We start from the raw sequence: 16880 nt of genomic DNA, 5'->3' as shown, positions 1-16880 counted from the left end.
ACTTTTCTTAGTGTTTCTTCTTCCATTTTAGGTCATATATGTGGCACTATCGCTTGTTCCACTTACCTGTTTTAGTTCTCTTAGTAGGCTTGCCATCTTCTCAAGCACCCCTGTAGCTTTGCCTTTGACAGTAGTGCAATATGCAGGTATTGCAGATGATGATACTTATTTCTATGCTGCAAAGAGCTTTGCCTGTTGATTTCTGCACATCAAGCTTTTGTTAAAAGCATAAGAGCACACCAGAACATCTTTGCTTAAGTTAGCATCGCTACTTAATATGCTTTGTAACCAGTATTTTATTCCTCAGGGTTAGAGAGAACAAGCAATGTCAAATCTCTTAAAAGCAAACATGATTTAAATCAGGGCTGGGCAGAAGGTGGATCCAGATCTACTGGTAGATCTCTGGATGATTTGCAGTAGTTGTTTAATAATAGCAGCAGCAAAATGACTCCCCACCTTGCCTGTTCTAAATTATACTGCTGAAGTTAAGGAAGGTTGGTGTTGGAGGATTTTTCTGTAAAACTGTGAGAACCACCCAGTTGTGGTACTCATAGCAAATTCCCAAGCTCAGAATTCTATAATTCTAAGTATGTGTCTTTTGCACAAAGCTATAGTTATAATAAAAGCACAAAGCAGTTTATTTATTTATTAATTTATTTATTATTTGATTTATATCCCGCCCTTCCTCCCAGCAGGAGCCCAGGGTGGCAAACAGAAACGCGAAAAACACTTCAAAACATCATAAAAAAACCTTAAAATACATTAAAACAAAACAATGTTAAAAACATTTTAAAAAGCTTTAAAAACATCTTTTTAAAAAAGGGTTAAAACATATTAAAGAAAACATATTAACAAGCAATTCTAACACAGACGCAGACTGGGATAGGTCTCAACTTAAAAGTCTTGTTGAAAGAGGAAAGTCTTCAAAAGGCACTGAAAAGACAGCAGAGATTTTTTATAATAAAAATATACACAGAACTGCATATATAAAAACAGCAAAAATATTTACATACACAAAAACAATTTAAAAACAAGTATATGTACAAAAATGTTTTAAAACACCTCCCCCCCCCAATGTCTATGTGTGTTAGGGATGGAAATATCTGTCAATTTTGGTTCTCTCAGTTTCTTATTTTTCTAATTTTAAAATTCACTTTTCCACATTTGTACAGCAATTTGTATTTTTTTTAAAAAAAATCTTCATGAAAAATCTCAACATTTTAGTGTGAATTTCCAAAATACACAATTTTGTAGGCAGTTTTGACCAATGTACACATCTTTGCAAGCTATTTCTCATCACATAATGTATTTTTGCATTGTATTTTCACTCACATTCATTTTTATGCACATTTTCACTAATACATGTTTTTTTGTAAACACTTTGGTTGGCAGACTGCATCACAATATTCAAATTAGTGTGAATTTTGAAGGATGGCTATGTTTCAGTTCTCATTGTTTTGGAACGTGCAAATTTGATAGATTTGGCTTGAAATGTGAATTGTATCAAAATTCTTCCCCAGCCGTAGTGTGTGTATGTCTAATCAATACAGAATCCAGTACAGATACCAACTGGGGAGAGATGGTGGATCTCAGGGTTCCACTAAAGAACAAAGGAGATTCTGCAAGCCTGAAGTTTGCCTGTCCCTAATTTATTTAATGTGGACAATTGAAGCCCCATCTGACCTGACACCTCCGTGTTTTAGGATAACCTATACTGACTGTGTTATTTTGCAAAATAATCAAGGCTTAAATTAAAATCAAAGGGATTGAATTTGTTCATGTAACACTGAATTTATTATACACCCGCTGCCCAGTGGCCACCCACCCTCCCATTCTCCTCCCCTCCCTCCACTTCCCTGCCCTTCCCTCAGGTCAGTTTCACCTATCCTAAGCATGATTGTGCAGGAGTAAATCCCACTGAACTCAATAAGCATGCATATGATCAAACCTATCCTGTTATCCTCCTCCTCCTCCTCTGTTCCTTCCCTCACCCCTCCTCACCCCTCCCCTTCTAATCTTCTCCCTCTCCCTTCCTTCCTCCTCCCCCTTCCTCCTTCCCTCTCCTCCCCCCTGATGGTCAGTTTCACCTATCCTAAGCATGATTGCACAGGAGTAAATTTCATTGAACTCAGTAAGCATGATCAGACCTGCTTTCCCACTCCCCTCCCTTCTTCCTCCTCCTCTGCCTACTCCAGCCTTCCCCGCTTCCCCGTGGTCAGTTTCATCTATCCTAAACATGATTGCATGGGAGTAAATCCCATTAAACTCAATAAGCATGATCAGACCAGTCTTCCCCCTCTCTTCCTTAGCCTCCCCTGCCTACTCCAGCCCTCCCTCCCCCGTGGTCAGTTTTACGTATCCTAAGCATAGAATCATAGAATCATAGAGTTGGAAGGGGTCTTGTAGGCCATCGAGTCCAACCCCCTGCTCACAGCAGGAAATCCACAGCTAGAGCATCTCCCGCAGATAGCTGTCCAGCCTCTGCTTGAAGACATCCAGCGAAGGGGATCCCACCACCTCCCTAGGCAGTCGGTTCCATTGCCGAACTGCCCTTACTGTCAAGAAGTTATTTCTAATGTCCAATCTGAATTTACGCTCCTGCAACTTAAAACCATTAGACCTAGTCCTACCCTCTGGGGCAGCAGAGAACAAATCTGTACCCTCCTCTATGTGACAGCCCTTCAGGTACTTAAAGAGTGCAATCATGTCACCCCTCAGCCTTCTCTTCACCAGACTGAACATGCCAAGTTCCTTCAACCTTTCCTCATAAGACTTGTTCTCCATACCGGCTATCATCCTCGTCGCCCTCTTCTGAACCCGCTCTAACTTGTCTATATCTTTCTTAAAATGAGGCGCCCAGAACTGAACGCAGTATTCCAGATGAGGCCTGACCAATGCAGAATATAGTGGGACTATTACTTCCCTCGACCTGGAAACTATAGCTCTGTTTATGCAGAACAAAACTGTGTTTGCCTTTTTTGCCGCAGCATCACACTGCTGGGTCATGTTCAACTTGCGATCCACTACAATTCCAAGGTCCTTCTCACACGCACTACTGCTAAGCCGGGTATTTCCCATCCTGTACCCGTGCATTTTGTTTTTGTGGCCTAAATGCAGAATCCTGCATTTGTCTTTATTGAATGTCATTTTATTAATTTCAGCCCGATTTTCTAGTCTATCCAGGTCCCTTTGGATTTTATTCCTGTCTTCCATTGTGTTAGCTATCCCTCCCAGTTTCGTATCATCTGCAAACTTCATAAGGCTTCCCTCCACCCCATCATCTAAGTCATTGATAAAAATGTTGAAGAGTATCGGCCCCAGGACAGAACCCTGTGGCACTCCACTCGAGACCTCCTTCCAGTCCGAAGCAGAGCCACCGACGACCACTCTTTGAGTACGGTTTTCCAACCAGTTGTGAATCCACCTGACAGTATTTCCATGTAGTCCGCATTTGACTAGTTTGCTAATCAAAAGGTCGTGGGGGACTTTGTCAAACGCCTTGCTGAAATCTAGATAGATGACATCTACAGCATTTCCACCATCTACTAAGCTAGTGACCCGATCAAAAAAAGAGATGAGATTAGTTTGACAGGATTTTTTCTTGACAAACCCATGCTGGCTCCTTGTAATCACAGCATTGTCATCTAGATAGTTGCCAATGGACTCTTTTATTATCCGTTTCCCGGTATTGAAGTCAGACTGACCGGCCTGTAATTCCCCGGATCTTCTTTTTTACCCTTTTTAAAGAGCGGGATGACGTTTGCCCGTCTCCAATCCTCCGGCACCTCTCCCGTTCTCCAGGATTTCTCAAAGATGATGGCAAGAGGTTCCGAGAGTACATCCGCAAGTTCCTTCAATACTCTGGGATGCAGTTCATCAGGCCCTGGAGATTTGAACTCATTTAGGTTAACTAGGTATTTCCTGACTATCTCCTTATCAATCTCGAACTGCAGTCCCGACCCCTTACTGAGATTGCTACCGATGCAAGGTTGCACACTGTTCCCTTTTTGGGAGAAAACGGCGGCAAAATAGGTGTAGAGCAGTTCTGCTTTTTCCTTGTTATCTGTCAACATTTTGCCATCTTCATTGAGCAGCAGTCCCACCGTTTGCTTGGTCTTTCTCTTGCTTCGAACATATCTGAAAAACCCCTTTTTGTTGTTCCTCGCTTCCCTCGCCAGCCTCAGCTCATTTTGGGTTTTAGCTTTCCTTACGCTATCCCTGCAAGCCTGAGCCGCTCGTCGGTACTCTTCCTTGGTGATGCGTCCTTCCTTCCATTCTTTATACATGCTCGTTTTTACTTTTACCTCCTCCACCAGTCTTCCGTGTAGCCACGTTGGCTTTTGATTGAATGGGAGGAAATCCCACTGAACTTAGTAAGCATGCAAATGATCAAACCTGCCCTCCTCCTCCCCTCCCCCTGCCTGTTCCTATCCCCCCTCCTCCCTTCCCTCTGCTCTCCCTCCTACCCTGTGGTCAGTTTACTTATCCTAAGCATTACTGCAGGGGAGTAATTCCCATTGAACTTAATAAGCATGCAAATGATCAATCCATTCTCAGCAAACTTGCACAGGATCCCATTTCTTCCCGGATTAAAAAGCAGAGAAATTCACTGACAGGCAAAAAACCTTGTGGTTTAATAACATACCTATAGCCCACAGATATTTCTGCCAAACTTTAAAAAGCAGGGAAATTGGGCAGCTATAGTGAATGCACCAGGGGAGCAGGAGACCTGACCTCCTCTCTGAGATACTGTACTGCCCTACAAATTTGTCAAAATGCAAACACCATTTGGACCGGTCTTTCACAGTCCAATCCACTTCCTGTGTAGTTTGGAAGAATTTGGTAATGTGTGCCTCTGAGCATATGGTGAGTGGTGGTGGCAACACCTGCAATAAGGACTGCATCTCTAAAGATGGAGAATTATATTTTTGTATGTTTGTTGGTGTTCTTCTTTGCTTCTTTCCTGTGTTACTAATGTTTCTGCAGAGAATATAACCTAGAAAATTTTACTTCTGTCATTATTCATCCTAGAAATCTGTGTCAAATTTATTTTTATTAATTTCAAAGCCTTTTTATTGGTCAGTATCATATGATGATGAAGACCATTTTGGTTTCAAACTGGAGGTTATGTTCTATTTCTATTTTGGGTGCATTAACAGTTGAATCTGACACCGCAGCTTGATTGATGTAAAATTAGACTGATTACAATATGTTGCTACTGACGCAATGAATCTAGCTGTTGGAAGAAACAAACTTGGCCTGCCCAAGATGCATGTGTTCAGCCAGTTATGCTGAAACCATTCTACTTAAGGAAAGGTGGGCATGGTCGATTAAAAACATAGAGCACACCTACAAATTTACTAGAATATATTTCACCTCCCACTATTTTATCTTGTGCAAACAGAGACACTCCTCATGCTCAATGGTGACTATTCTGCAGAATAATTAGTGCCATTATTCCACAATTGTTTTTGGAGTTTTTTTAGTGTAAATTTTGCAAAGTGTTGCTGTACTTCACAGATTCACAGAAACAGAAGCAAAAGGAAATGATTTACTATAGGAAACCTCACTAAAATTGCAAATTAAATCAAACATATATAAAGTGACTATCTGAATTATATCAGCTGTCTTATATTGTTGCTTCCTCCCTGCTAAAACAAGATCAGCACAGCACATGTCTTGTTTCTGTTATTTGGAGTGATTGCAGGTGTTGCCAGCACGCACCATAGGCACGTTACCAAATTCTTCCAAGCCACACAGGAAGTGAATTGGACTGTGAAAGACCAACTCAAATGGTGTTTGCATTTTGGCAAATTTGTAGGGCAGAACAATATCTCGAAGAGGAGGTCAAGTCTCCTGCTCCCCTGGTGCATTCACTACAGCTGCCCAATTTCCCTGCTTTTTAAAGTTTGATAAAAATATCTGTTGGTTATAGGTATGTTCTTTAACCACAAGGGTTTTTTTGCCTATTAGTGAATTCATACCAAGAGTGACCCATTTACTAAGACACTGAAAACGAGCCAGATTCTACCACCACCACCAAGTTACTAGTCAGATGCCCCTCCCCCATTGTCTACCTCTTTCAACTGTCACAGAACATTGTAGCTCCTCTTTTCTACGGAATTCCAACATTGTAAGTAAATGCGCTCATGAGTTTTTTACTTCCTTTTACTCTGAACGGTATAATAGTTTGCAAGGGGGATTGCATTACATGAAGAATCATTTGTCTTTAGTGAAAATGTGGAAGAGTTAAGTTTCCTAAAGACTTCAGAGAGAGAAAGATAACTACTTCTAGTATCTTGCCATGTTATCACTTCTTTTTCTCTCTCACCATCTTTGAAAGTCCATATTTCAGGGTTTCCACCCCCTGTTGGTTAACTGCTATGCTGTTTATTCTCTACAATTTTTAAAAGAAGTGATCTGATTTCTTAGTATGGAAAAAAGGTGTTCTACTAAAATAGGACTTTAATAAAGTATGGATGGGACAAGTGAAGGTTTAGGTAAGTCTCCGGGATCCCTTTTTGAGTGTCTGTGTCTGTATGGAAGTAGCCTTGGAAGGGATGATTATCTACTCTAGATTTATTTGCGATGTCCTTGGGCTTCTGCCTATTGCCTGTTTCTGTTCCATCCATCCATCTATACACACACACATATTCTGTCTCTCTTTGTGTGTATGATGTAATTGGATGAGGTTATGCAGCAGTTTAAAGCAGATATATTGAATGTTCTTGTTCTGTGACCCTACCCAGCTCTTGGTCTCCACTGTTACTGTGTTTGGTTGTGACAGAGGAGCAGATACGGATTAGTTGCTGTGAAAAGACTGAAGTCATTTTATTTGGCAAGTAAGCACAAGTAATTGAAAGTGTTCTGTGTACTTCTTGAAATACCCCCCCCCTCTGGATTATGCCTGCTTCCTGTTGTGGCAAAAAAAACACTATTTTTATGTTTAACTTCTCTGATGGCCCAACTAGAAGTGGTGGTGTTCATAAATCATATGTCCTTGCATGGTTGTGTGTGTGTGTGTTGATAAATACCCGGGGGGTGGGAGGGAAATGGATTGAGATCTTGGATGGGGAGGAACTTAACTGTATGCCCCTTCTGTAGCTCAGATCTGAATCCAGATTGAGACCCTGGCAGGGGCAAAGGGTTAAGCCCCCCTCTTTCTGTGCTACAGCCCTGATCTGGTTATTCTACTTATCCTATTCTGCTTAGGACTCAACTTCTGTTAGACAGAGTGAGCTCCCAAATGATCACCTAACTCTAAAACATCACATCTCTGTGATGGAGGAACAGCCATAGTTTAGTGGTAGAACATGTGCTTTGTATACAGAAGGTCCCAGGTTCAATCCCTGTCATCTCCTGGTAGGACTAGGAGAGACTCCCTGCCTGAGCCCCTGGAGAGCTGCTGCCGCCAAACTGTAGCCAATACTGCACTGGATGTACTGACTCAGCACAAAGAAGTTTCCTAGGTTCCGCTAAACAAATTAAGTTCTTTTTATTCATGCATTTTAACTCATTGTACAAAAGTTATGTTCTAATACAAGCGACGAACTAGAACAAATTCAAATTCTTTAGGGAATCAAGAACTCAACAAGAAGTACTGCCATCTTAAAATGCGGGCTTCTTTCCAGGCTTATTGAGTCCAAACTCAGATTAAATGGCCACTTTTAATTTCAGTAGCAGAAACCCTTCTGTTAATGTTTTAATTCACAAATATGTGATATTACCAGTCTCGTGTTTTGTCTTGCTTTCAAAAAATTATGAAGCTAATGTAAACTCTAGTTGACATTCCATATGGAATACTCAGAATGTTTTTTAACTTTCCAACAAGAGTTCATCCAGCAACTTGTATATGGAGGTATATGGAGTAAAATTATGTAGATTGGAATATGCAGAACAGTGTGATAGGAATTTGCTGTTGCTGTATTACATTAATGCCCTAAATTTGAGTATAAACAGATGATGAGTTAATATGATTATTTTGTAGAAAGTTATCTACGAGATATGTATCATGAATAGCAGGAAAACAGATGACTTTAACTTTGGGTGGGGGGGGGAATCCATTAGAAACCTTGGCTACTTTGGCTTTTAGAACATTAACATATTTTTATGTAGTAACTAATTTACTCTGAATTCATCTAGACTGATTTTAACCTTGTTGTCGTTCATGTTCATGGGCAATTATCTTCCCATCCAACAAGAATGTGCACCACTAATATACATTGAAAATAAATATATATTTTTCTTTTTTTACCTAGACAAGCATATACAGTCAGTTTATTGGGGTTAATTTTTCTGTCCACTCTAGTCACAGCATGACACTTTGTTATAAAGAAATCTATAATTTTAGTCACTTGTGCCCATAGTGGCATGTAAATATCAAAGTGACATTCCAAGCATATAAATTATAGCTGTAATGATGAAAGAGTGCCTTGTGTCCAGGACTTTGAAACATCTTTTGAGTTTTAGGCATTGGCATTGCATTTTTAGTTGTAAGTGATGCCAGTAGAGATGAAAAATATCTTGAAACTGCTGGTGCTTTCACCTGCTCCTTTGCTGCAGAAGGCATTGTGTGCATAGCTGCACAATACCCGTGTATGTTCAGTGTACTGTGCTTTGGGCAATGGCGGCACCACTGCAATGTTACATTGCTGGGGTAGGCCCTGCAGCCAGCCCTGTATGCTGATTTGCTTACAACATTTCTTAGCCACATACCCAATTACCAGTTTGCAATACCAAATTTGTGAACTGGAAAATAAACTCTAGGTATTTCCATCTTGAGCTGATTTGAGACCAAATTAGGAAGACAATATTTGTAATGTGTGATTAAGAATGGAGGGGAAATCTTTTGGGAAGTCTGTGCTATATAAACATGCTTTTATGTTGGTTCTATTGACATGAAAACGCAAACCACTTACTCTGCTATTCCTTTTCTCTAGCCAGTACTTTCAGGCCTTGCTTGCTTGATGATACAAGAGTACAAAGTACATCCAGGTTTATATGCTGCCCTTCTTTCCCAAGTATGGAACCTACAGGCGGCTTACAGTCATAAAATTAATTACAATAAAGCATTGTAAAACCAAATTAACAGCAAACAATAAAAAGCGCAGCAAAGAAATCCAGCAGTAACAAAACTGCATAATGAAAACCAAAATTAAAAGCAATACAGTAGCTCATGCAAAGGTCCATTTTTTGTAAGGCAGGAAGAGGAAGTCAGCTGGATTTCCTGGGGCAAAGCATTCTGAGGTGCCAATATCAAGAAGGCTCCCTCCTGCATTCCTCTGCAGCTTGCTTCTATTGAAGGCAGGCATAGAGTATGGTTGGCCTTCCCTGATGCCCACAGTGTATGGGTAGGTTTATATGGAAGAAGGCAGGCATTTAGGTATCCTGGTCCCAACTATTAGAGCGAGTGAAGATGTTGCAGCGTTGATATTACATGGATTCCAATCTTAGTCTGTAATTTAGAAACACATTGTTATATCTGGATGAGCAATCTGTCAGCCTTCAGAGGTTGTAGGACTTTCCAGCTTCCATTGGCCACATCCAGAGAGCCACAGATTAGCTATCCGTGCTTTAAAATCTTGCTGAACAAAAATTGTAATGAGCAAATCTCACGGTATCTTAGGAGGCTGGATCACACAGCCGCCTTTCGGCTAAGAGAAGAATGCAATTTACAATACAAATGAGAGTTAGTGTTGTTTCTTGCTAGGTGAGGTAGATCTGCCATAATTTCCAATGTTTGAACTGCTAGGAGAAGCAATTTTAAGTGGTTAATGTACCCTAGCTAGGGTGGGCTCAATGTTTAAATAATAATTTGAATATAGTTGCTGCTTTTCAACAGTTTGAGTTGTTTACTCTGCTGCGCCCTGACATAATCTAACAGGAACCTGGGAGCTTTTTGCCAGTTAGCAGTAATGGACGTTGCTGTTATGTCCGTTTTGGTTGTCTTTTCTTTTTGGGGGTCAACACATAGACCTGCAGGGGAGCATGGTACCTTGGGTCAATGCTGGGAGCAGTTCTGTAGCCAGCCAAGGGCAACTTGCCCTTATTCAGTGAAAGGATAAAGTGAGAGTAGCAGAGATTAGTGTGATACTGTATCTTTCATAGAATCCAGGAACAGATTAGATTTATATTGCTGACATATTTGTTGTGATGGGGCTTGAATTTCTCAATGTAGAAATCATAAATGCATTGATTTTAAACATTAAGATATTTTGGCTGTTTAATTAAAATAAGTATTCATTTTATGGATTTATAGCCTGCTTTTCAAACACAGCCGTTAAAGCAAGTCACAATATGAATCACAACATAAAGCTGGAAAACTAGCATAAGGTAGAAGGCAACAGCAACAAAAATTCCCAGGCTTTTACATCTCAAAAGACCTGTTTAAAAAGAGATTTAACACCACCTCTGAAAAGGGCCAACTGTCAGTTCTGGCACATATCTGACAGAGACGTACACAATTTTGGAGCCACCACTCAAAAGGCCTTGCTTCTCCCCCCAAAAAGTATAATTGCCAAAGTCTTTGTTGCTAATATCCATGCCAATTGTCCATTGCTTGAAAATATGCATGGTATATATTTGAGAAAAAATCTAAGTTCTGGAGAACTGCCTTTAACTTACTCTGTAAAAGGCAGTTTTCTAGAACTTAGAATTTTTCTCAAATTTTCTCATACAAACGTTATTAAAGATATTAAAGATACAAAGGATGTTGTTCACGTAATGAATGTATCAAATTTATTTTAAATTTTTATGTACCTTAACGAAAAGTTCCCTGTATGTCAAACCTGATTTATATTATCTAGACAGAACTTTTGATGTGGAATACGAAAATTTAGAATAAATGTGAGCCATTCCTTATGTCTGATGAGCAGGATAAATATGTATGTAAACAAAATGATTTCTGTATAACTAAATGCAGATACAGCAATAATTAGTTTGCTTTAACCCTGCTTTTTTATTTGCAATATTCAGGCATGAAGATATTTTCACATTGTATTCAAAATTGTATGCCTTTTGGAAATAGAATAGATGTGGCCTCTGACATTTTTTCCCCTAAAACTTGCCCTAATTCCACAAACGGAAGAAGCAGTCATTTAGTTGTCCTGGAATTATAAATAAAAATAATGTTTTAAATTTCTCCTTTACAGTTTTTGTCTGATCATACTGGAAGCTTGCAGAAGCAAAGACATTGGAGAGCAGATGAGATCAAGGCAGTGACTGGTTGGCTTTCGCTCCTTCCTGCTCCCAAGGATTATTGCCAGATTGCTGTGGAGATGAATGGAGAACAGCAGCATGAGACAAGTACTGCAGTTATGGAGCCTGGGGTTACCACAGGTATCTTCTCAGTTGTAAATATATTCTGGACAGATTAATCTTGTTCATTAGTTTTGCATTCTTGTGACAGATGATCAAAACAATAAGCCATGGGTAAAGTTGCTTTAAAGTGAAGGCAGAGCATTGCTGTATTTCTCTTCAGTTGTGTACTTTCTAGGTGCTTACAATACACTGTGTCCACAGCTTTAAAAAAACAAAACAGCCTTCATCAGCTGATCTGTATAGGTTCCTATTTCACGCAGAATTTTCTTGTGCCTCTCCTCTGGCTTTCACTTTATTCCGTTATTCTGACAATTTATTTCCTGTTAAATTGTGTATAAAATTTGAGCTTTCACATGACATAACAGGTAGCTCCAGAATTCTGGTGGAACGTAGTGGAAGTTTAGCACTAATTTCCACAATAAATGATACCAGAAAAATTCTGATAGCAGGCTGGGAACGATTGCGGGAGTTTTGCGCTAGCTGCCACTGCTCACGTGACAGCCATCCCAGCATGCAATGCGTTCCTGCTCTTACCAGCAGCCGTCCCAGCATGCAGCCTTCGCGCGCTGCCACCGCCACACCTCCCAGCCGATCCCAGCTGCTCCTGAGAGCAGCCTGTGCTGCTGCTGCTTGTGCTGAACCAGAGCCTCTGCTACTGCGCTGCCGCGCCTCTCAGCTGATTGCGATCACGCCTTTTTCAACCCCCCCAATCAGAAGGGGTCTCCAAAAGGGGACTAAGACCCCTGAAACCTTGGACAACTACACCCCTGCTCCCCTCTTTGTCTTACATCATAACTGGAAGGGAGAGTTTTTAGAAGCTTTTGCTTCTGATTTAGACTGGCCACAGTTTACCATTATTTCTGAACCCAAACAAATAATTACAGTTATTTGCAACAAGCCATCTTCAAACCATAGGTTATGAAGCTGGCTTATTTCAACTAACCATCGTTGAGATTAATCACATTTTAGGATTTGGTCATAATTTGTGGCTAAATGCAGTTGGAAACAAAAGTTTCCAATCTACTTGGAGCCACTCCTGAGGAGGGGAGGGGAGGGGGGAGCATGTAAGCCCAACTCTTTTGCACAAACCATAAATCACTGTTTTATCATTATGTCTGAACCCAGCCAATATGTTTCCTTTTTCACTTCTCTCCTCCTGCTGCTGCTTTATTTTTAATAAGTATTCTGTTTGTAGCTACCGCTCCTTTTAGTTTGCAGAATTTATTAAAGTTTATGCTCACTTCACAGAGCTTGTTTAGATGGAGCGTAGGTACTATGCTCTTTCATGCAAGAGTATGAATTTTGTGATTCCTCTCGATATAATCACAAACCATACATAGGTACAGACTTTGGAACTCTGCTAATGGTTATTGGGCCTTCATATTCTGTGACCTAAAGTGCTGTAAATTTTCCATTTTGAGTGTGTACGGCCTTTTTTCTTTCACGGTATAAATATGCTGACAAAGTGAGTAATATTGCAGTATAATTAATGTGGGTGATGCAATCTGCCATAAATAGAGACTTGGAAGTGTTAGAATCTTTCACTAATGTTGAAATGTTGGCATTCCTGCTACCCACTTCACTAAGGAAGTGCATGGTTATTCTGTATTGAATAACTAGCCCCACCCAGTATTTACTGCCCAGGTATTATTAATAATAATATACAGCTTAATTCCTTACCATAACATGCATTTAAATTTTGAAACTTGACAATGACTTTCCCGATACTCTTCTCTGACAGGTATGTGTATTTTTCAGTTACATAACAAATGCAATTAAGCAGACTTCAGGCTGCACAAAGGAATTATATGTGGACCTGGTTATATACTAACAGCAAATCCTATACTCTGATTATGCTGAGACAGGAGATATGCCATTGCTACAGCTGCCATTTCCAATGCATGCTCAGCCCAGGAGGAAAGGGGAAAAACAAAAAAGTACTAAAAAGCCTGAAATGAGAAACATTCACAGCATTTCTGGATATACCACCACATCCCACCAATTGTGAGCGGTGGTGGAGATGACACCCACATACTGCCCACGCAGAGGCAGAAAATGAACTTTCAGTTATGGCGACACACTATCGGCATACTCCCTGTATCACCATCCGGCATGCACGATGACTCCAAAACCCACCCTCTATAAGTCCAAGTTGTGTCACAGCCTCTACTTCCAGTCCTCAGACATACCTCCAGGAGGGCCTTGAATTCCCATATACTCCTCACAGTCACTATTTTATGGGCACAACACACACAAAGGGGAAGAAGGAGAAGGCACCCAGCACAACATCCTCAATACTCATAGATCCCATGGCAGCATGCCTTCAGAGTGCACATGGGTTTCTGCAGGAGGAGAGGAGGGTAGTTGCCTCCCAAACGAGTCAGGATTCCTAGATTCTATTTTTTAAAAAATGTTTCTAGCATTTGTAGAACTTGCAGTCTACCGGTTTTCCTGGGACAGATGTTAAACTAAATGGCCTGAAGTGAAGTCCCCTGGTGTTTTTATTTATTTATTTTATTTATTTTATTTATTTATTTATTTATTTACATTTTTAAACCGCCCTATAGCAACAAGCTCTCAGGGCGGTGTACAAAAGATAAAAACAGGTTAAAACACAAATAAACATGAAAACAATACAGTATAAAAATATATAAACAAAATTAAGACAAAGACAAATTAAAGTAGAATTTAAAATGCCTGGGCAAAGAGGTAGGTCTTTACCTGGCGCCGAAAAGATAACAAAGAAGGCGCCAGGCGTATCTCGTCAGGGAGGGCATTCCATAACTCGGGGGCCACCACCGAGAAGGCCCTAGCTCTAGTTATTACTCTCCGGGCCTCCATATGCGTTGGAACCCGGAGAAGGGCCTTCGACGTCAGGCGCAGTGAACGGGCTGGTACATAGCGGGAGAGGCGTTCCACCAGGTATTGCGGTCCAGTGCCGTTAAGGGCTTTATAGGTAAGAACCAACACTTTGAATCTGGCCCGGAAACATATTGGTAGCCAGTGCAGCTGGGCCAGGACAGGAGTTATATGATCCTATTTTTTAGTCCCGGTAAGAACTCTGGCCGCAGCATTCTGCACTAGCTGAAGTTTCCGAACCGTCTTCAGAGGTAACCCTACGTAGAGTGCATTACAGTAGTCCAATCTAGAGGTTTTCTTGGCATGTTGGTTTGGTTTTTTTAGGAAACTGCAGTGGAGACTATGAAGTTGATTGTAGCAACAGTGCAATTAATTTAAGGGTTCAAGAACCACCCAGGGAAAAAAAGACCTTTTTATTATAGCCACGGGTAGCAGTCAGGACATGCAACAAGGCCAGACACACACTGACAACAGCAACTTCCAATGGTTCACTACTTAAGGCAATGGTGTTCACAAGCAGGAAACAGGAAATTGAGCCCTAGCAGGAGTAAGGGCCAAACATGGCCCTAATCACCTTTTCCATGTCTGTTTTTTTTAAAAAAATAAACAGAGGCAAAAGAGAGGGAACTCCTGGGACGTAGAATACACACAGCAAACACCACAGAGCAGTTCCCTAACAACTCACCCAGAGCAGGAGACAGCAGGATGTAGGCCCAAGCCATGCACCCTATCATCTGAGTTATGGTTTCCCTGTGTATTGGTAGTGATGGTATGTGGTGCTGCACTGGGGTGTTTGCAGTCTGCACTTGCATCCTATGCTCTGTCATTTTAACATCAACGTTTTGATTTTCTCTCCCCCTCCTGTTGGAAGTCAACAGAAGGGAAATTCTTTCAGCTAGATCTGGGGATGCTGTAAAGTTTCAGTGTTAAAGGCATGTCTGTGGATTGAAGGGATATAAGATACGGCACTTCTCCTGTGCTGTCCATGTTCTGCCAGCATAGCTGGGCTTCCACTGAATCCTATCGCCCCCCTCAGCTGGCTTATTTTCAGTATCGGATTGCTCCCTAAGTCACTTCTAAGCACAGTGCAGCATGATTTTTGGAAAATGTAGTTTGTCCAACTGCTTTCTGGAGAACTAATTTTTGAAAAAGGCATAAAATTTGGCCTTCTATTACATTCTCGTTCTTCAGTATTTCTGCCTTGCATTTTTAAACTTTTCAAACTACACAAGCTGGGAAACATATTTTTAAATGATCGCTAGGATTTTATTTATTTATTTTATTACATTTTTAGACCGCCCTATAGCAATAAGCTCCCAGGGCGGTGTACAGCATAGTAAAACAGGTTAAAATACAAGTGGATGTGAATACAATACACAATAAAACATAATTAAAATTTTCAAATTTAAAATCAGATTTAAAAAAAAAAATGTAAATGCCTGGGCAAAGAGGTAGGTCTTTACCTGGCGCCGAAAGGATAACAAAGAAGACGCCAGGCGTATCTCGTCAGGGAGGGCGTTCCATAATTCGGGGGCCACCACTGAGATTCTTAGATATGGAACAGGAACCTGCTCTACCTATCCTGCATATGCTTTCTCTCTCTCCTATATAATCTGTATTGAATCTCAGGATCAGCTAAGTCTGATGTTTATTGTCCTTTGTATACTGAGAGTTAATAAGTGTTTCTTCCTGAGGTTTGATAAAAGGTTTGCTTGTGAACCTTTTTGACTATGCCAGCATTAGGTGGCTGAGGATAGTAAAGATGAGTTTTTAAAAGCAGGATGTTTTTAAAAATTGTGTTTAAAAACACACATTTTTATAACTTTTTGCTGATATTTATTCTTTTCAAGGTTACCAACAGACCTTCTGTGGATAGAATGGGACATAAAATTAATACAGTGTAAGAACAAACCTAACCCCAGACAGGGAGTAGCAGGGCAACTGGGTGCCCAACTGGGTGAAGCTGGGGCCCCCTTCACCATAGTGGACCCCCCAAACCAGTGATGCACCCCTTCGCCAACAGAGGAATAGTGGAGAGAAGACTATCCTAACCACCTCCAACCATCAGCATTGAGGGAGGGGGTTAGGATTGTACTGTAGAATGCCATACTATTCATCTTTTCCATATGATGCCTAACATGTATGGGGTGTGTATCTGCGTTTTAAGTTATTACAGAATTTTTTTTTTGTGAAGGCAAACTAGTTACATAAATTGAAATGTTAACAGGAAAATCTGACATCATTTGAATTGTCAATTAGAGTTTAGGCAATGCTGTCCAAGTACGCATCCATGAGGTGTGTTTTTGGAGTCAAGAGCTTTACTTACAGCACGGTCGGGCCTAGTGAGCGATATTTCTGTTTTAAGGATTGATGCTGTTAACATTTTAAACCAAGAGTGTACTACTTATAGATGTAAGCCACAAGTCAAATGTGCTTGTGAAGGAGCTGTTGCCCTCTCCTTGTGTATCTCCAAGTTGCTTAGTGACCACCACCCAAGGGCTTGCTTGTAATGTTCATATTTCTCCTGCCCATTTTATTGATTGCTGTTCCGTGTTTTTTGGCTGAGCTTTCAACCAATTTAACATGCAAAGAGTTCCTATTTTTCACAGAATTCCACTTACTTTTGCTACATGTTATATCTTTTCAAATGGATTTTCTTACAGAAGTGCCCTCAGTACATCTCGGGTATCAAATATATTGAA

At 40.6% G+C, this 16880-nt stretch overlaps 1 protein-coding gene across 5 annotated transcripts in view; it reads left to right on the top strand.

Moving 5' to 3' along the window:
* The window catches only part of SFMBT1 (Scm like with four mbt domains 1), a 116659-nt gene that overhangs the window by 50067 nt on the left and 49712 nt on the right, over positions 1-16880 (top strand). For all 5 annotated transcript variants that reach the window (XM_061618018.1, XM_061618019.1, XM_061618015.1 and 2 more), the window contains exon 2: positions 11151-11337. In XM_061618018.1, the coding sequence (XP_061474002.1) occupies positions 11277-11337 (61 nt within the window). In that variant the 5' untranslated portion in view covers positions 11151-11276. The remainder of the gene's footprint in view (positions 1-11150; positions 11338-16880) is intronic.

Source organism: Rhineura floridana, chromosome 3, assembly GCF_030035675.1.
Source record: "Rhineura floridana isolate rRhiFlo1 chromosome 3, rRhiFlo1.hap2, whole genome shotgun sequence".
NCBI classification, from domain to species: Eukaryota; Metazoa; Chordata; class Lepidosauria; order Squamata; family Rhineuridae; genus Rhineura; species Rhineura floridana.
This window is presented reverse-complemented; position numbering and strand designations above follow the sequence as displayed.